General features: G+C 39.6%; 1 protein-coding gene across 1 annotated transcript in view; it reads right to left on the bottom strand.

Annotated features, from left to right (window-relative positions):
* The window catches only part of syt7b (synaptotagmin VIIb), a gene marked incomplete at both ends in the record, with an annotated part of 100282 nt that overhangs the window by 23683 nt on the left and 59873 nt on the right, over positions 1-16726 (bottom strand). Inside the window, one exon of the mRNA XM_080495377.1 lies at positions 6075-6422. Within this exon, the coding sequence (XP_080351503.1) occupies positions 6075-6422 (348 nt within the window). The remainder of the gene's footprint in view (positions 1-6074; positions 6423-16726) is intronic.

The raw sequence follows: 16726 nt of genomic DNA on the forward strand, positions 1-16726 counted from the left end.
CAACATCTTTACCTGAAACTAACACACAATCTGTAAATGCTAATGAGAAACTTCAACCCCACTTCATTCTCCAGTAGAGTGACTTAAATAATCAGGAACATAATCTGCCACCACCATCATTAGCACAGTCTCTCACACAAATAATTCATGAGCGGCTCTAAGCTGTCAGGTACATTTTGCTCATTCGTTGTGAGTAAATGGGACTGCATCGGAGGTCAGAAGAAAAGAAATTTGTTATCACTGAAAGTAAGTCTTTTTTTTTCCTTTACCATTTCCTTCACCGACACCGTGAGGCTGTGAGTGTGCTATTAAAAGCCATCTCGCCTTTGATTTACTACAAAGTCGTGTTCTCATGTTTTAGGTAATGTGTAGTCCTTGTGATGGCTTAATGTACTGCTGTGTGAGCAGCAAGACGAGCAACGTCTGCAGGAGATGATTTCAGTGTCCATTCATCCGCCTCTCACTGTGTTGAGTCTTTCTTCAGCTCTTAAGCACGGATACAATGGTGTGACGATCATATTAGAGTAATGCACACATTTCTGTGTTTTACCGTTTCATGGTAAAGTGTATCTGATGAAAACACGGGAGGGAATTAAAGCAATTTTCATTAAGGGCTGACTTTTGATATATAACAGTTAGACACCCATAAGGTGCTTTTTTCCCTCCAGTATGATTCATCATTACAGCATATATATTGCATTCATATAATGCCTCGGCAAACAGTTTACGCTCTCACAAGCATGTGGATGCAATCAATTTCTTATGTAGGGTGATTTTAATCCTCTGATTGATTATGGATGGCCGCCAGAGGAAATGTTTCACTGAAAAGAGTATCTGTGGCAGACAGGTTGAACTACAGACATCTCCATGCCTGTATTGTCTTCAGTTATAGATTTTCTTGAACAATCCCCTATAATGGAGGTGATGTGGTCATATTTGTTTGAGTCTTGGAGTATGACAGTAAGCAGTATGTACAGTATATACATTAAACCTGCTGGGTGATTGGTTGCGGTGGTTATATCACTAGTGCCGTTTGTATTCTTTATATCTGAGACTTTTGTTTAATTGGTTTCCGTCTGTGTTCTGTTTCAAGCAATTTGAAGCAGTTCCTTTGATTATGAAGTTTAGTTATTGTTGACACCGTGCTTAAAAGTTTCTTTGAATTTGTAAAACAGTTCAAAGATACTATTGTAAAAACATTTGACATTGGGGTCACAGGGACTTCATGTTACATCTCAGCCTCCCTGAGATGAGGCATGCCAGGATATTTGTTTAGTCTCAGAGAAATAATGAGTAACGTCTTCATGGTATAGAGAGGAAAATAAAAAAAATTTAATAAAAAAAAGAATAAAGAAATCCATGAATTTTCAGAGGCCACGTGACCAGCACCTTTAACTAATCTCAAAGTCAGTCTCCATCTGCTAATTATTCCATTTTACTATATTTTGTAAATAGTAGTTACCTTACTGGTTTGAATGTCAGAATATCACCAACATCCAGATTTTGATTCACAATTTAATCAAAGAGATGAATATACGTTTGATGGAAACATGACTTTTGCTGTGTGTCAATTAAGAAAGAAGCATCAAAAAGTTTTTCATCCTTTAATGATTAGGCAAACTCTATGGCAGCCCTGGATACATGTGTTAAAAGTGCACACAGAGCATGTATAAATATCAACAGAACCAAAAGATTTCTTTTGAAAGCGACTCTCATGTCATCCTTTTTGATATTTTCAGTTCCTGCGAAGTTTCCCTTTTGATGTTCTCGCTCTCATTTCTGCATATCACACATTTGTATTCCCCCCGCCTGGATGTGCATTCTGTGGTGCATTCATGCCTTAACAAGACGCTGTTGTTGAAACAGTATCGACAACAGGAGGAACGCATTAGCACTTGAGAGACAGCCGCCCGCTGAGCATGTGTAAACAGCACCCAACATGACACTCATCGATAAAGTGAACGGATTTGTGTGGACGGCCAAAAAAGACACGCGCACTCCAACCCAAGGATGCTGAAATCATTACCACCTACACTCGCATCTATTGATCCGTACTGAGCGCGGGGGTGGCCTGGTCACCATGCTGTGTGACAGCCATGGACACAAGGTTGAAGGTGAAACTGCTGCGACGGATGTTCATACCTCGCCGATCATAAATGCACGGCCGTCTCCCTCCACACACACACCCCCCCACAGCATGTTCCTCCGCCTCCAGGGTCAACACATGACGTGTTTGGTCCAGAAAGATTCATGAGGACAGGGACAATGGGCAATGGTGCCTCACCCTATATGTGCCCGGCCTGATTTGAATGGTGATTCACATAGGCAGGGAGGTCACTGGCCTGGAGACACTGGTAATGGGTAAGACATGCAAAAACAGCACAGGAGTACCGGGCGGTGCTTATGGATGTGTGTGAGTGTCTATGCTTATGGTCTACGGGGGGGGGGGGGGGGGGGGGCATTTATGCTGTTAGGGCTGTTATGTAGAGCATATCATCTGTAATCAATCATTCAAGTCAAGTGTACGAGGAGAGCTCTTGGTGTTGGGTCTCTCAAACAATCCCTGGCCTTCGCATCACAACCGCCGTTGTACTCCAAATATCAATGGTGTTGTATAACATTTCTCATGATATTGACTAACTGTGAAATAAATAATTACTTCAAACCTGGTTGAGTTAAAGTATTTTTTTTTCTAACTGAAAAGGTACTTTAATTATTTAGAGAGGCTGTGTTGGGGGAAAATTAAGGGTCGGATTGAAGCACGGCTTGTTTAACACTTGTGACTAATATATGGAAATTCAACTAGCTGAATCTCAGTTTTATGTATTTTAATGACTTTCCACTGCTGCTAGCTATTTGGGCTGTTTTAAACCTTGCCCATAGTGATGCTAATAGTTCATTGCTGTCTCAAATCCAGGCACAAAAAGATTCACCTGGGGGGGGGGGGGGGGCAGGCGGTGACTTCATTCCTAACATTTCACTGCACTGGATGATTGGCCAACAACGGTGTGTTTACGTGAAACAGCATTTACATGTAGACAGGCCCTAAGACTGACTGTTCTTATTAAATTTTTATATATGTTCCGAAATGGACTGCACACAGGACTGTTATATGGTAAATTTGACTGCCGAGGGCAGAAAACCCCATTTTGGATTTTGTATGGATTCAAAGTTTCTCAAGGTTTTTTTAAAGATTTGCCAGGTATGGCCTCATTTATTAATTACAATTATTACATTTATTTATTGCACATTACTGAATGCAGGCCAATAAATGTAAATTGTAGCGATGCAATCTGGTCATTAAAATAATTACAAATGGTATTTTTTTGGTCTGTTTTTTCCTCTTTCATTTTTTTCTCTTTGGCGACCCTCGGCCCAATGTTGGGTTCCTTAACTGGTCCTCAGCTATCAAAACTTTGAGAACCCCTGCAAAAAATAATGGTTGATGGCTTTATGTTGAGTTAGTTGGCTGAAATCATCAATATTATCAATAAACACAACAACTCCAGAGGCTGCAAAGCGATCAGCAAAGGTCTTAACATCCTTGATCTGGCTGTTGAGCTACTTTCTGTATGTGGAACTGAGAGAAAACTTAATGAGAGAATGATATGAAAGTTTCTTCAAATTGAAGGTAAAAAAAGAAAAAGAAAGAAAAAACCCATCACAGACATCAAAAGAGCTTCCTGCTGACTTGGAACAATCCGTAATGGAGGTTTTAGACTGCAAACTACACCAAGAAACGCTCTAAGGGTAAAGATCAAGGAGGACCTCGCTATTGTATGTCAGAGAAACACTATAGTTTCTCTATAGCTTCTTCATTGCACAGATCAAAACAAGCAATTCTTTGGGAATGCAATGCTCCAGTTTATTTAGAAGGCATGTTATTCTTCATATATAGAAAAGCTCAACCGTTCCCAGTTTATTGAGGTTCTGTCTTCTTGTGGAGCTTCTGCCTTTGACACTCAAAGCTTTGATTTTATCAAATGAATGATGAAATCTGCTTTAACAAGATCTTTTGAAAAGAAATGTAGACAGAATTCTGTGTTTGACAATATAAGGTCTGAGGAGGACAAGGAGCCAAAGTACGTCAGCAGGATAAAGGAAGAGTTATGAATAAAAGGTGCACTGTTTTTAACTTTCTAGTGATGAGTCCTGACCCGTATTCAACAGAAAGCCTTTGGAGAGAGCCTACGTCCATCATTACAGAGAGAAAGTTATATACCAGGGTGGACTACTGTTCCAGTCGGGGAACATGAGAAACTAGGACTGTTATGGAAGACCTCGCCATATGTTTTACTCGATTCCTCTGCATATAAAGCAAGTTTATTTCTTGGTTGGTTCGGCCACAACATACATGTATCAGCTCTGCATCAGACAACAGTTTTTTTTCTGATTCGGATTCATAATGTCAGTTCAAATTGAGAAACATGAGAAACATGAGAAACATGAGAAACTAGGACTGTTATGGAAGACCTCGCCATACGTTTTACTCGATTCCTCTGCATATAAAGCAAGTTTATTTCTTGGTTGGTTCGGCCACAACATACATGTATCAGCTCTGCATCAGACAACAGTTTTTTTTCTGATTCTGATTCATAATGTCAGTTCAAATTGCAATTTTCCAAAACAGCGCGAAGCACTTCCCCAATAATGACACCTGTATGGAGGAGAGAAAATAAAAAAAGCTCCCACATTCATAATAAAAGCAAAACAATTTTGAAAGTATTCTGCAGATACGTTTTCATTTGATTTCTATTGACCCCTTTCAACTCATTCGCAAACACCCACAGGCTGTATGATTCCCAGGAAACATTTAAAAACTCTGGCAGAGGTTCAGAAAGAAATATTACTGAATTGAGCTGATAATTATGAGAGTGGAATATCTTCTGTTTTTCTTTTAATTTACACTTAAAGAAGGGGGTTTGTTTTTGTTCTTGTGGTGGTTGCTTGGTCATTTTAGTCTATTTGTGATAAAAGGTTTTTCTACAACTGGCCTTTAATTACCACAATTCAGTAAATCATAATAATGTGGCAGAACATGCCAGACTGCGTTTTATGTCATCGTCATCAGCATCATCATCATCATCATCAACCCACATCATAGCTTCTTTCAGTCAGGGTGTGAGACTTTACGTTAGTTTTGATTTCATGTCTGTTTTAGAGGATTGTATGAGACTTCACAAATCTGGGTCTGTCTTTCTCCCTCTGAACACTCAGACTCGTCGTTTCAAACATAAAACTCTGCAGAATGATCCAGCAGCACCCTGAGACATCTCACTGTCATGTAGCGGAGTTCTGCTGAATTACTTATGTGGCTGTAGAAACAGAGATGTTACTAAATATTCTTATTTTAATTTAACTTTTTTATTTGATGCGACTTTTTCAATTCCACAAAATGAAAAAAAAAATAGGTATTGAACATTTTACTTTCAGTTATATAATTTAAAATGATTGAAATACAAATTTTAGGTGTATATGGATATCAATTGAAATTTCAAATTAGTTCTTTGCTGAATATTGTGAATTAATTGAGATTAACTTTAAAAAACAATCTGTCATTTAGCGTTACAAATAAATAAATTTAAAAAATGATTTATTTGGAATGCAAAATGACAGATTGACGATAAAAAAATCGAGTCTATTTTACAAATTATTCTGAGTGTATGCTTCAGTAGATTCTAGTTATTCCAGAAAACAGTGAAGCGATTGTATTTACTTAAAAAAAAAAAAATGACAACAACTTAATAGTGACAAATTAACAATGAACAACTTTCAGCTAACTGGAGTAACTTCAGTTAAACTTGTGTGAATCAGGCATGAGACTGACGATGCTGACAGCTGTTACTGTTTTTTGCACACGAGAGATTCAAAAATAATTCACAAGCTACTTTTCCAAGTGATTATTGTCATTTTTTTTAATTAATACTTCGTAAAGTAACTCAACTTTGAGGCTTAATTTTGAGTAATTCACCTAACACTCAAAACACTTCTGAACAAACTGAATTAGAAAAGAAGAAGGTCACACACAGTATCATAAACGTTCTAATGCAAAGAGTAAAGTTTGAAACACTCACAAGAAGGACTTGACATCCAGCCCTCTGTGGCGGATCTGCTCCATCATGTGGTCCCAGCTGCCTGGATTGGACCTCGATCGACCCGCCCCTCCGCCTCTGTACCGGGAGGCTCCAGCCGGACTCCCCCGGACCCCACGCGGGCCCCCACGGTGGCCCCCGCCGCCTGGGCCCGTATGCAGCTGGCCCAGACTCTGTGAGGTCACCGGGGGGTCATTGGGACCCGGAGGGGGCTGGTGAGTGAGAGGCTGTTGGAGACTCTGCTGCCGGACCAGGGGCCGAGGACGCGCCACAGCTGAGGACGGGATGTGCTCCAGGGTGGAGGCGGTCGAAAGGGAAGCATCCCCAAAACTGAGCATGTAGGAAAGATCACCCAGGAAAGAGAGACAGCTGAGTTAGAGAGACAGCGAGAGTCACAAGACGTGGCAGGCAGTCACAAGATGAAAAGATCAAAATCAAATGGAATTAGTAGAAGATGGTGAAAAATGTATACAGCTGATAGAAGTATGTGAACAGTGTTGGTAGTGAATGCCCAAAAGAGAGATTCAGTGAACGAGGGAGAGAAGGATGGGTAGTATAGTCAAAAGAGCTTTCAATTTCTGAATGTCGAATGATGACAGCTGTATAGCATTTTGAGTTTATGCTGCATGACAGAGTGCTGTGTGTCAGATGAGCTGGCATACAACATATAAACATTCAATTGTTCTTCTCCAGACTGATGTCAAAACAAACCTCTGCTTAAGTGGAATTAAATTCAAGCTGAAGTTAAAGTATCACTATCACTTAACTTCAGCCTCTGTTCTCCATCTGCAGCGCTAAATTGTTTCTGTATGTTATCTCTCTTCCTAATTAGCCTTGACCTACTTCTACCTTCTTGCCTTTTGCTTCCATTAGTCTTTCTCCGAGGCCCTGTCGGCTCTCGCTGCTCTCCTTTCCCACTCTGCTTTCTACCTCTCTGCTGCTCAACTCAACTGCTCTGCATGTCCTCGGTCCATTCCACCCTCAGCATCCCTCTACCTCCGCGCCTCCTCCAATCACTGTTCTTTAAGTCCGCTCTCTAATTACCGGCCTGCTACTCTTACAATCATGTAATAGCGTTTCACCTCTTATCCTTACCTCAATCATTGCCCTGCCTGATGACTGTAAGCTTGTGCTAAACAGCTTTGTCTGCAGCTAATGCTGTGAGGGAGGATTTACTGCCTGGACTTGAGTTGTGTTCGTGCTGCTCTTTGGCATTAACGCTGCTCTAACTCTGCTGGAGAGCCGCGAGACGAGAACCCCAAGGAGCACAGCGATGCTGGATCAAGTAAATACAAGACAGGACTCATATACATGCACTGAAGCATGCTCCGTCTCTCTCTCTTCCACATACACTCACTCACATACAGCATGCTATTTGTTTTTTCCTGAGGACAGACTTTGATGAGAATGTTTCTTTACTTGTGGCTAATATAATAACCGAATGAGTGTGAATAAATGTGTAAAAGTTATGTGGATTTCTGTTGAGTACGAATGTTACATTTTTTAAAATGGAAAGAGATTGTTTATAGGCGTTCAGGGGTCTGGTGAGAAAAAAACAAACCCTTATTAATTTATTTAAAAAAAATGTCCTCCACAGAGAGATTAAGGTTGTAGCTAGAGCACTATACGATCTTATATGATAATCTCAATTACATTTGTACAAAGAAATAGAGCAACATCTTTTTGATTGTAACTATGGAACCTGAGGGATAGTAAAATTATGAGAATATGAGCTGAGAACACCAGGATTAAAATTCAATGTGAAATTTCATAGCATCAAAAAAACCCTATCAATGTTCATTTTTATTTCTATTTTGAATAATCTTTCACTGTCTGCACTTGAACTTTTAGCAAAATGTTCTGGCTTGAATAAGTCAAAACACTATACAGCTACTTTCAAGAAAAATCATCCATCCATCCATCCATCCATCCATCCATCCATCCATCACAATCACACTTAAAGGCAAATTAGCCTCAAATGCAGGATTATTGGACTGCAGGAGGAAACCAGATTACTTGGAGAAAACTCCTGAACGCACAAGGAGAAATCCTCCGAGCCATCGATAACAAATATAAACCCATTATATTCTCCCTGAAAGTTCAGAGTGCTAAAATAACAAAAGAACAAAATACATGCAGGTTGAGTAAATATTTCTTTACCTTTTAAAAAAAAAAAATTCTAATGACATTTAATTTTCTACACAGCAAAAAGCCCAGAGTTGAATCAGCTCCCACAGTCTTTATTTGAGTCTGTCTGAGACGTTATTCTCTAAAGCTGAGAACATTAACGTGGTATGATCACCGTAAAATATGCCATTTTATTTCATCATGAAATGAAATGATTGACACTTTGACCATTTTATTGGCCAATGATTACCTGAAAGGTTCTTTCAAAATATGTTTCAGTTTATAATCATCACCCAGTAGCCCTTTTATGCCTTCTTTTTTCTTTCTTGCTTTTTCTCCCTCTCCTTTCTTCGGTGTGTTATGATCACTCTCATCTGTTAGGTACTTCTTTAAACTGCACTTAACTGTGGCATTGAGTCTGCCACACAAACGTACGACTTTGAACGATCAATTGTATAAGTGTGTATCAAATCAATCTCGGTGGCATAAAAACTAATCACAGCAACTTTGTGGCCCAAGGTTTCTACTCGTTTAACTTTCTTCCTCTTATCTGCTTCTTCAGACATCCTCAATCAACTCACTGTTGTTTTTTCCCTTTGTATCAAACATAAGTAACCAAATGCCTCAGACTCAACGTTAGTAGCTACTTACAACATTTACATTTACTTTGGCAAGGTCCCTATTATTTTATCTGTGAGCACCTTTCCTGGAGGCCAGCAAGAAATGCTCAAAATACATTTGTAAAGGTGAGATAAATGTAAACCACTTAAAATGTGTAATCTCTACAAGTTTCTGAGTTACAAGAACACAATGACAGGATGGGCACCGTGTAGTTTGCAACAATTGCTTCTCCAAAATGAAGAGAGACTTCAGATCTTGGTTGTTTTTCTGCCAATTGACCCAAGCACAAGTCGCAATTCGAGCTGGAAGACTTCCAGCTTCCACACACTTAATATTATATGTGGCTCGCTGTATCTCTGCAATAGCAACACTCTTTTTATCTGCTTCTCCTCAAGAGGTGAAAAGTGCAAAGTGAGCTTCACATAAGTTGGCTTATTGCTGTGTGGAGGCACTCATCTCTTAACAAGCCTGCTTTTAGAGTTTTGTATTTTGTATTTTTTGTATTTTTATTTAAATGTTTTGCTCCTTATTTATGATCAGGGTATCTGCCAGGTAAGAAAATGCTGCGTGTCAATCTGTAAGAATAAATATAATAGGCAACGGCTGTTACATGAACATCCAACCATATGAATTAAACAGTCCAGTTTTTTAGAGAGGAAAAATCAAGTGTCTATGTGAAGAATAAAAAAACCAAAAAAAAACGTCAGCTGACACACACATAAAGTTCGATAAATCAATACATTCAGCAGGATTGATGGTGACAAGAGGCCAGACATCTGGGAGCCGGGCAACGTACTAATACACTTTGCCAGTGTGTTCAGTGTCATAAATTTGGCACTGAAATTACTCATTTGAAGAATCTCCAAGGCCTTATAACACACACACCTTTCCTCACAGTGATTTCCCCGATACTTGTATCTACTTATGCTTTCAGGTACTGCACATCAATAGTGCCTGAGTCCAGAGCACAGAGCTTGAGCCCTATTTATCTGCTGTATCCTCTTACTGACTTCCAAGGTTATTTCTATATTCCTTCTTGCTTGAAAGACAATTAGATTGACTGTAAACCTTGAATGATTTTGTAATTAAGAGAACTTGAGGAGGGTGAAAAACAAGAAGAGCGGAGAGAAAAAAAAAGAAACTACAAAGAGAAAGCAAAAGCGCATGAAAGAAACAGAGAGAGAAGTAAATACCCCAAAATAGATACCAATTCCAGAGGACAAATGGAAATACAGGTAGATGATTTAACAGGAAGGGTGAAGCAAGAACAAAACAGAAGAGTGAAAAGTAATATGAAGGGATAAGTGAATTTCAAGTTCAGCTCGAGTGTTTTATTGCCATGTTGGTAAAAAGCCAAATGGCATACCACTATAAGAATGACTTTAACACTTGTGGAATAATTCAAACAGTGTCTGTCAGGGTTTGGTTCTCTACAGCTTTAGAGAATCTGCTTATAGACACACAAACAAATAACTCCGAAAACTCCCTCATAATGGAACAACACATGCAAAAGCACACACTAGATGCTGTACAGACACTGTCCAACTGATTAAAGTGTTTTCTTATTTGTCGCTTGTGTTTTTCCTTTTGGCGTGTGTTCACTTATGTTGCAGTGTGCTGAGTTCTTCAGTGGCGCATTACTTCATTATTGTGTGCAATAGCAATTATTGTTGTCTTCAGTCCAATCAAGAGGAAAATATAATTTCTGAAGACAAAGTTTTTCTTTCCACTATTGGATCAGTCTTATCTATCATTCAAGGACACAAGGTATCATGAATACAGATGAAGCGACAATGGAAGAGTGATAAAGGAATAAAAGAAAGAGGCTTAACTGTGAGGCTCCTGTAGTAAACTTTACCGCTCCTCTACAACTCTTTATCTTTCTGTCATTTGGTCTTTGATTCATTAAAACTGTTTACGAGTGAGGATTTGATTATCTGGTGACAGATTCATGTTAAATGCTGTTTGCTTCTTAAACGTGCAAATGGGTTTGACCAAAACATGCAGTTTTGTCAACCAGTGGATTCATTATCATTTTCACATCTAACAAACATATGCATCTAAGAGATGATTAATTGAACACAGAAATATTTATAGAGTTAGCAAGCCCGCTGAGTCTTTGATGTTCTTGCATTTAGAAATGTGTGGAATGAGAGTAGTTTCATATTCCAGAAAAGTACATTTAACCCGACTATTTGAATAAATAAAAAAAATAAAAAAATGACACCTTATTAGAATTTAGATCAAATGGATTTAACTTGATTTTTATGATTGTATAATGGTCAAAACAAGTGCGATGACTGAGAGCTTCTACTTATTTTTCCTGGGATAAAGTTAACTTTCAATATCTGGCCTTTTTTCCGGCATTACTATGTCCTTCTGACAGTACTGAGAATCTCATCTAACAAATGATTGACAAATGTTTCAGTCATTAGGGCGACTGTAATGATTAGCACATTGGCAAAGCTATGTGAACCTGCTTTCTGGGATATTTTGAAAATTCTAGATATAAATATTCTAGTGGCCTAATTCATTAAGACCCTGTACGAAGGGTGCTGCATTGCATGCAAAAGCAAACTGATTTCACTTTCAGTTTGCACATGTTTTGCAATTAGGAATAATATCGGGATTGACATCATGTGCAAACAGAAGTATTTAGATGAGGGTTTTGTATGCTCTCATCCCTGTTTACATGAGTACAACCTGCACAGAACTGGATCACTTCCATGTTTGTATTCTTGTGTTCACCATGGAGCGACTGAACAGTGACTGAGCCCTTGAGCCTGTGGAAATCTGCGTGTTTGTGGAGAAATAAATAACACAATATCCAAGATGTCACAAAGTAAAGTTTTGAGGTACAACACAGAAAATATCTTATAATCAAGTCTGCAAACAAACGTTTGCCGGCTGAGGAAAAGCCTCTCGTCACAATAAGAGCAGGACCTCCGCCGAAGGCTGAGTCCATTTGCATCAATGCATTAATACAGACACAATCACAAAAAACGCAAGTGTGTATCAGACTTGATAAACCACATTGTGCACTGTACATTCATATATCACTGTATTATAATTCTCCCAGTACGTTGCATGATATGGACCACACACCCAAAATTCAATATTCATGGTGGCAAGTACGCTAAACAGTTTGTGTTATTTTGTGCATCTGTCAGACATGTTGGTAGATCAACATCCATGTGTCTAGACTCCGAGTATGTACATGTACTATCCCTTTTGAAAAACATGAAGTCACATTTTGCCCTTAAAAGACATGTACACAACTGGTCTTAAAAGGGAAACATGGAAATGTTGGATCGAGAAAATTTGTCTTATTCAACGACTTATTCAAAACAACTCTTCGGCTAACTTTATAGTCCAACTTATTGTCTTTTTTCTGACATATCATGTATTGGTTGTGGTTTAAATCAGTTCAAATCCAACAGGTGTAGGGGCCCAACACAGATGCATTATACATACAAGCTTGTGACCAATACCTTTTATAAAATAGTTATGGTTGCATTTGTTTAACTGGAGTTTATGCCAATGTTTCACCTGTAAGTCATGTACTATTGTCATTGGACCTATTGCTTCTTGAATCAGGGACCCAGAGCAACACTTCCTTCTTTGTATGCCAATCATTAATGAACACTATTTACGCTTTCTGCTAATTATGTTTAGTATGGTTCCTACAGTAGACATAACGAGAAAAATCCATGTCAGTACTGCTTTGCTGGCAAACCAAACTGATTCAAAAATATCCACAGCTTCATAGTTTGGTTAAAATAAAGGAGCATCAACCTATTTTGCTGGAAAAGACTTCATTTGTATTACTGGCTTGATATAACTCCCCTCCTGCTGTTTATGCAGCAACCCACTCAGAGTTTAAAACGCTATTGCTTCAGATAAACAAGCATACTGTTTCTGAAGATCTTCATAGAGCATCTGCTTTGTTTGAAATTCCCGAAAACTGCCTCAACCTTCAGTAAATTGGAGCCTGCAGAGAATCCGTATGAATGTGTGGCGTCACTTTGCCTGAGACATCCGCTGGTGGACAACAGACATTAAAACTGTATTTGTTTATGAATGAGGGGGTTCTGTGTCATGGAGAGACCTCAGTAGCTGCTCATGTATTCTGCAGAGCAGCTGGCTCTCCTTTCGGTTGTCCATACATCATTATTCTCCTGCACGGTGTCAACAGCATATCACCCTGCATCCAACCAAGTGCATGCAACAGTTTCATTCATGATTTTCTTAGAAAACCACTTCTCAGATATACAGACCATGCTGTTATTGTGCCCACTGTGACCCCTCATGCGTGCCCCATGTCACCATGTGCCACTCACTTGCTAAACCGCAGGCCTCCGGCATGCATGTGGCTCTGTATCGTCTGCCAGCGCCCGGCCTTGCTGCCCCCCGTCACCATGCTCCGAACGCTGTCACTGCGACTTGGTCCCGCCCCAGAGCAAGCACCACCCCCGCTGTCACTGGCCCCCGGTGAGGGTCCAGCACCACCATGCCCACCCTTATCCGCAGCCCCACTTGGAGGAACAGTGGGGCAGATTGTCCACAGAGAGACACGAACAGACATGAAGAAACCACGCAGAAAAGGTACAAAAAAAAGAAGAAAAAGAGATAGACGGGAGATCGACGGGAGACAGACGCACAGACGCACAGAGGCGGAGAAGCAAAAAAGAGTTGTCAGTTAGTCAAACCAGTGGGAGACAATCTGTGGACGCTCAATCCATGAAACCAGTCATCCAGTCATGAGTGTCCAGGGAATTAAAATATAGAACAAACTAGGAAGAGCAACTACTGATCCCAAAAGACCCAAAGTAAATAAGCAGAAAAAAAATCTGAACTAACATTTGAGAAAACTGGAGAGTTTGTTTTGTTTGTTTGAGAACCATGAGAAAACATTTGGTACAACAGTTCTGTTCATTGCTGCACCAGTGCTGACTACGTGCAGTAGATACTGTACATATTTACCACAATATTGTTGGGTTTTTGGTCAGTGAGGAATTTAATTACATGATTTACAGGAGATTTTGTGACTGTAGCCACAAAGTCCACAACCTTCTGATTACCGGTATTCAGATATTTTAATGAAAGATGGATTAAGAGATGGATCAAGTCAGTCCATTTCAACCCAAACAGAGCTAGCCAGTGTAATGACAAACCTGCTGGCTGCAGAAGCAATATGTCTAGATTTTAAAACCACAGAAGGTAAGAACACACTAGCTTCTGTGTATTTTCACAATTAAACTGCACTGTTTGGACAAACTCAATACATAATCTGCATATTCACCAACATTTCAAAGTAAGCTCTATCTTATTTCTTAGCATGCCGCAAATACACCCAACACACCTCCACTTAGACACGACAGAGACGAGTACAGACAGAAGTGACTGTAGGCCATCTGAGTGAAGACAAATTACAACACACAGCTGCACAGGACGAGAGTGTCTTCTTGTAGAAGAACATGTAGACACAAATGAGTTTGCAATAAACAATGTGATGTTTTCTAGCTATGTTTTCTGCCTAGTGTCCAGACTGCTATCAACTTCCAGCATCTGATTATTCATAATTTATAGTTTTGTAATATTGTTGACTCGTTTGATGCTTTGCAAGGCAGCTTTGAAGGTGCAACTCAACCTCTTCTCGCTCCTCAGCATCATTGTTCTGAGAGTGAGGAGTTACAAATAAAGAGATCCGTGATCTGCCAAAAAAATTTTTTTATTTCAGAAATACCACCATTGCCAGCCTAATAATAGCCAAAAAGATTAAGCAACAACTACAACAACTATATGAGATCCAATGACAACAAAAGCAGTAATCACGACTGCTCATTTTACATCACAGCACGGAGTAATTGATCATCTTGTGGCTTCGAAAGAGTCAAGTGAGTTGTAATTAGAGAGGATGAAATCCAGGAACACTTAATGTCTCCGTGACTGTTGTGAGATGCAACTGAATGACGGAACAGAGGTTGATATTTAATGGGCATTTTACCATCCAAACACTTCACAGCTTCACTCTATGCGAAGGATACAGCGCCACTATTTTTGGAATGGTGCTCAGTGGAACAGCCTCAGGGGGGCTATCAGCCAGCCTTAAAGCACTAAAGCTACTATGAGCCATAGAAGGAAAAATGACGACAGGTGGAAAACACAGAGTGAATGGAGTAAGAATGGTGGTAGTAAAACATAGAACTTTACACACACACACACACACACACACACACACACACACACACACACACACACACACACACACACACACACACACACACACACACACACACACACACACACACACACACACACACACACACACACACACACACACACCTAGTAAATAAGAAGTGGAGCAAAAACAAGAAAACAAGCATCCCATTAAAGTAACAGCAGGACATTTCTCTTATTTTGCATATTTATTTTCCAATGGAGGGTTAGATGAGGAGATTACAACTCCTCTCAGCTCCGTGTGTGTTAATATGAAGCCATAGCCAGCTGCCAGCGACAATGAGCACTAAGAGAGGGAACATCACAGGACAGCTATTCAGCGGTCCATAATCTGGCTACCAACATCGCCAAAACTCGCAAATCAGTCTTGTTATTTTATAAAAGCAGGAAGTTGCTTTCATAGTAGTTTATGTGCAATAACTTCCTGTTCTTGTTTGGTTGTCTGGCTAACAGAAGGAAAAAAGAAAGTAGCCAAGCACAAACTAGGAGAAAAACTAATTGTTGTTTTCGCACTTGGAAAGTTTGGTTGGACAAACAAGGTGTAACATGTTTATTAGACAGCTAACTGTGCTGGTTAATAGAGTCTGTTGCCTTTGCATTGAAGCAGGCGAAGTCGCCTTCAGACATTTGGGCAGAATAACCAATCTACTGACTGTCGCTTCATATTTAATAAATAACAGCGCTTGAGAGTGTTGTTGATCATCTAATCTAGGCCTCTTGCAGAAAGCAAATAATTATGCTTCCTTAAATGTCAAAGTTTCCTAAAACCAAAACAAAGAAAAAAAAACAGTCAAGGACGAAAAGAAACTTTTAAAATAAGAAAATTAATACCAGTCAACCCTCAGCAGGAAGTCTTAATAGCTCCGGTGATCCTGGAAGCATATTTGATTATGCTTGAGTCGAGAGTCCAGGCTTATGAAAAAGGTTCATATAAAACAATCTGCTCTCTGAGGGTTGTCCGTCTCCATGGTAACACACCATGGGCTGCAGGTGAGCGGCAATGAGGGTCTAGTGGGGCTAGCAGGGCTGTAGGCAACGGGGCTTTCAAACATTTTCATTTGTACACCTTGAACATGATACAAACTAAACAGCTTCTTTCCCAGTTGTATTCATCAGAGTTCTTGCTGTAACAGCCAGGCAGAACGCCAAGGAAGAGTGTCGGCCATAGTTAGAAAGTCTTCCTAAAATTCAATTTCATAGTTATTCATGATTTAAAGCCTCTTATATTGTATACATTTTTAAATATATTTGGTTTACTTTTCAACAGAAAGCAGGAATCAACATTTTCCTTTCTAAAGATGATCATTTGAAAAATTGGTTACCATTTGCGACAGGGTTACGGCAGTCCTGCGAATCACAGCAATATTAAGGGATGGTGCTGCACATCTCCATCAGTTGCCGCATGGGCAGCAGTGCATACTAAACACCACTTCGCTGTGGACATGCCCGAACGCAGAAACATGAGGATTACCAGGGATGAGAGGTCAGACTTCTGTTAAAAGAAATGTGGGTAGACAGTGCTAAAAAATGAAGCTGCTTACCCCCTGTAAGGCTATTAGATATAACCTTTTTACTGCTGGGAGTGATATATTGATCAACCTTTGCTTTTAATTTGGAGTATATCTTATCTTATTTGTGAGACATTT

This window comes from Blennius ocellaris (genome assembly GCF_963422515.1).
Source record: "Blennius ocellaris genome assembly, chromosome: 1".
Classification (NCBI taxonomy): domain Eukaryota; kingdom Metazoa; phylum Chordata; class Actinopteri; order Blenniiformes; family Blenniidae; genus Blennius; species Blennius ocellaris.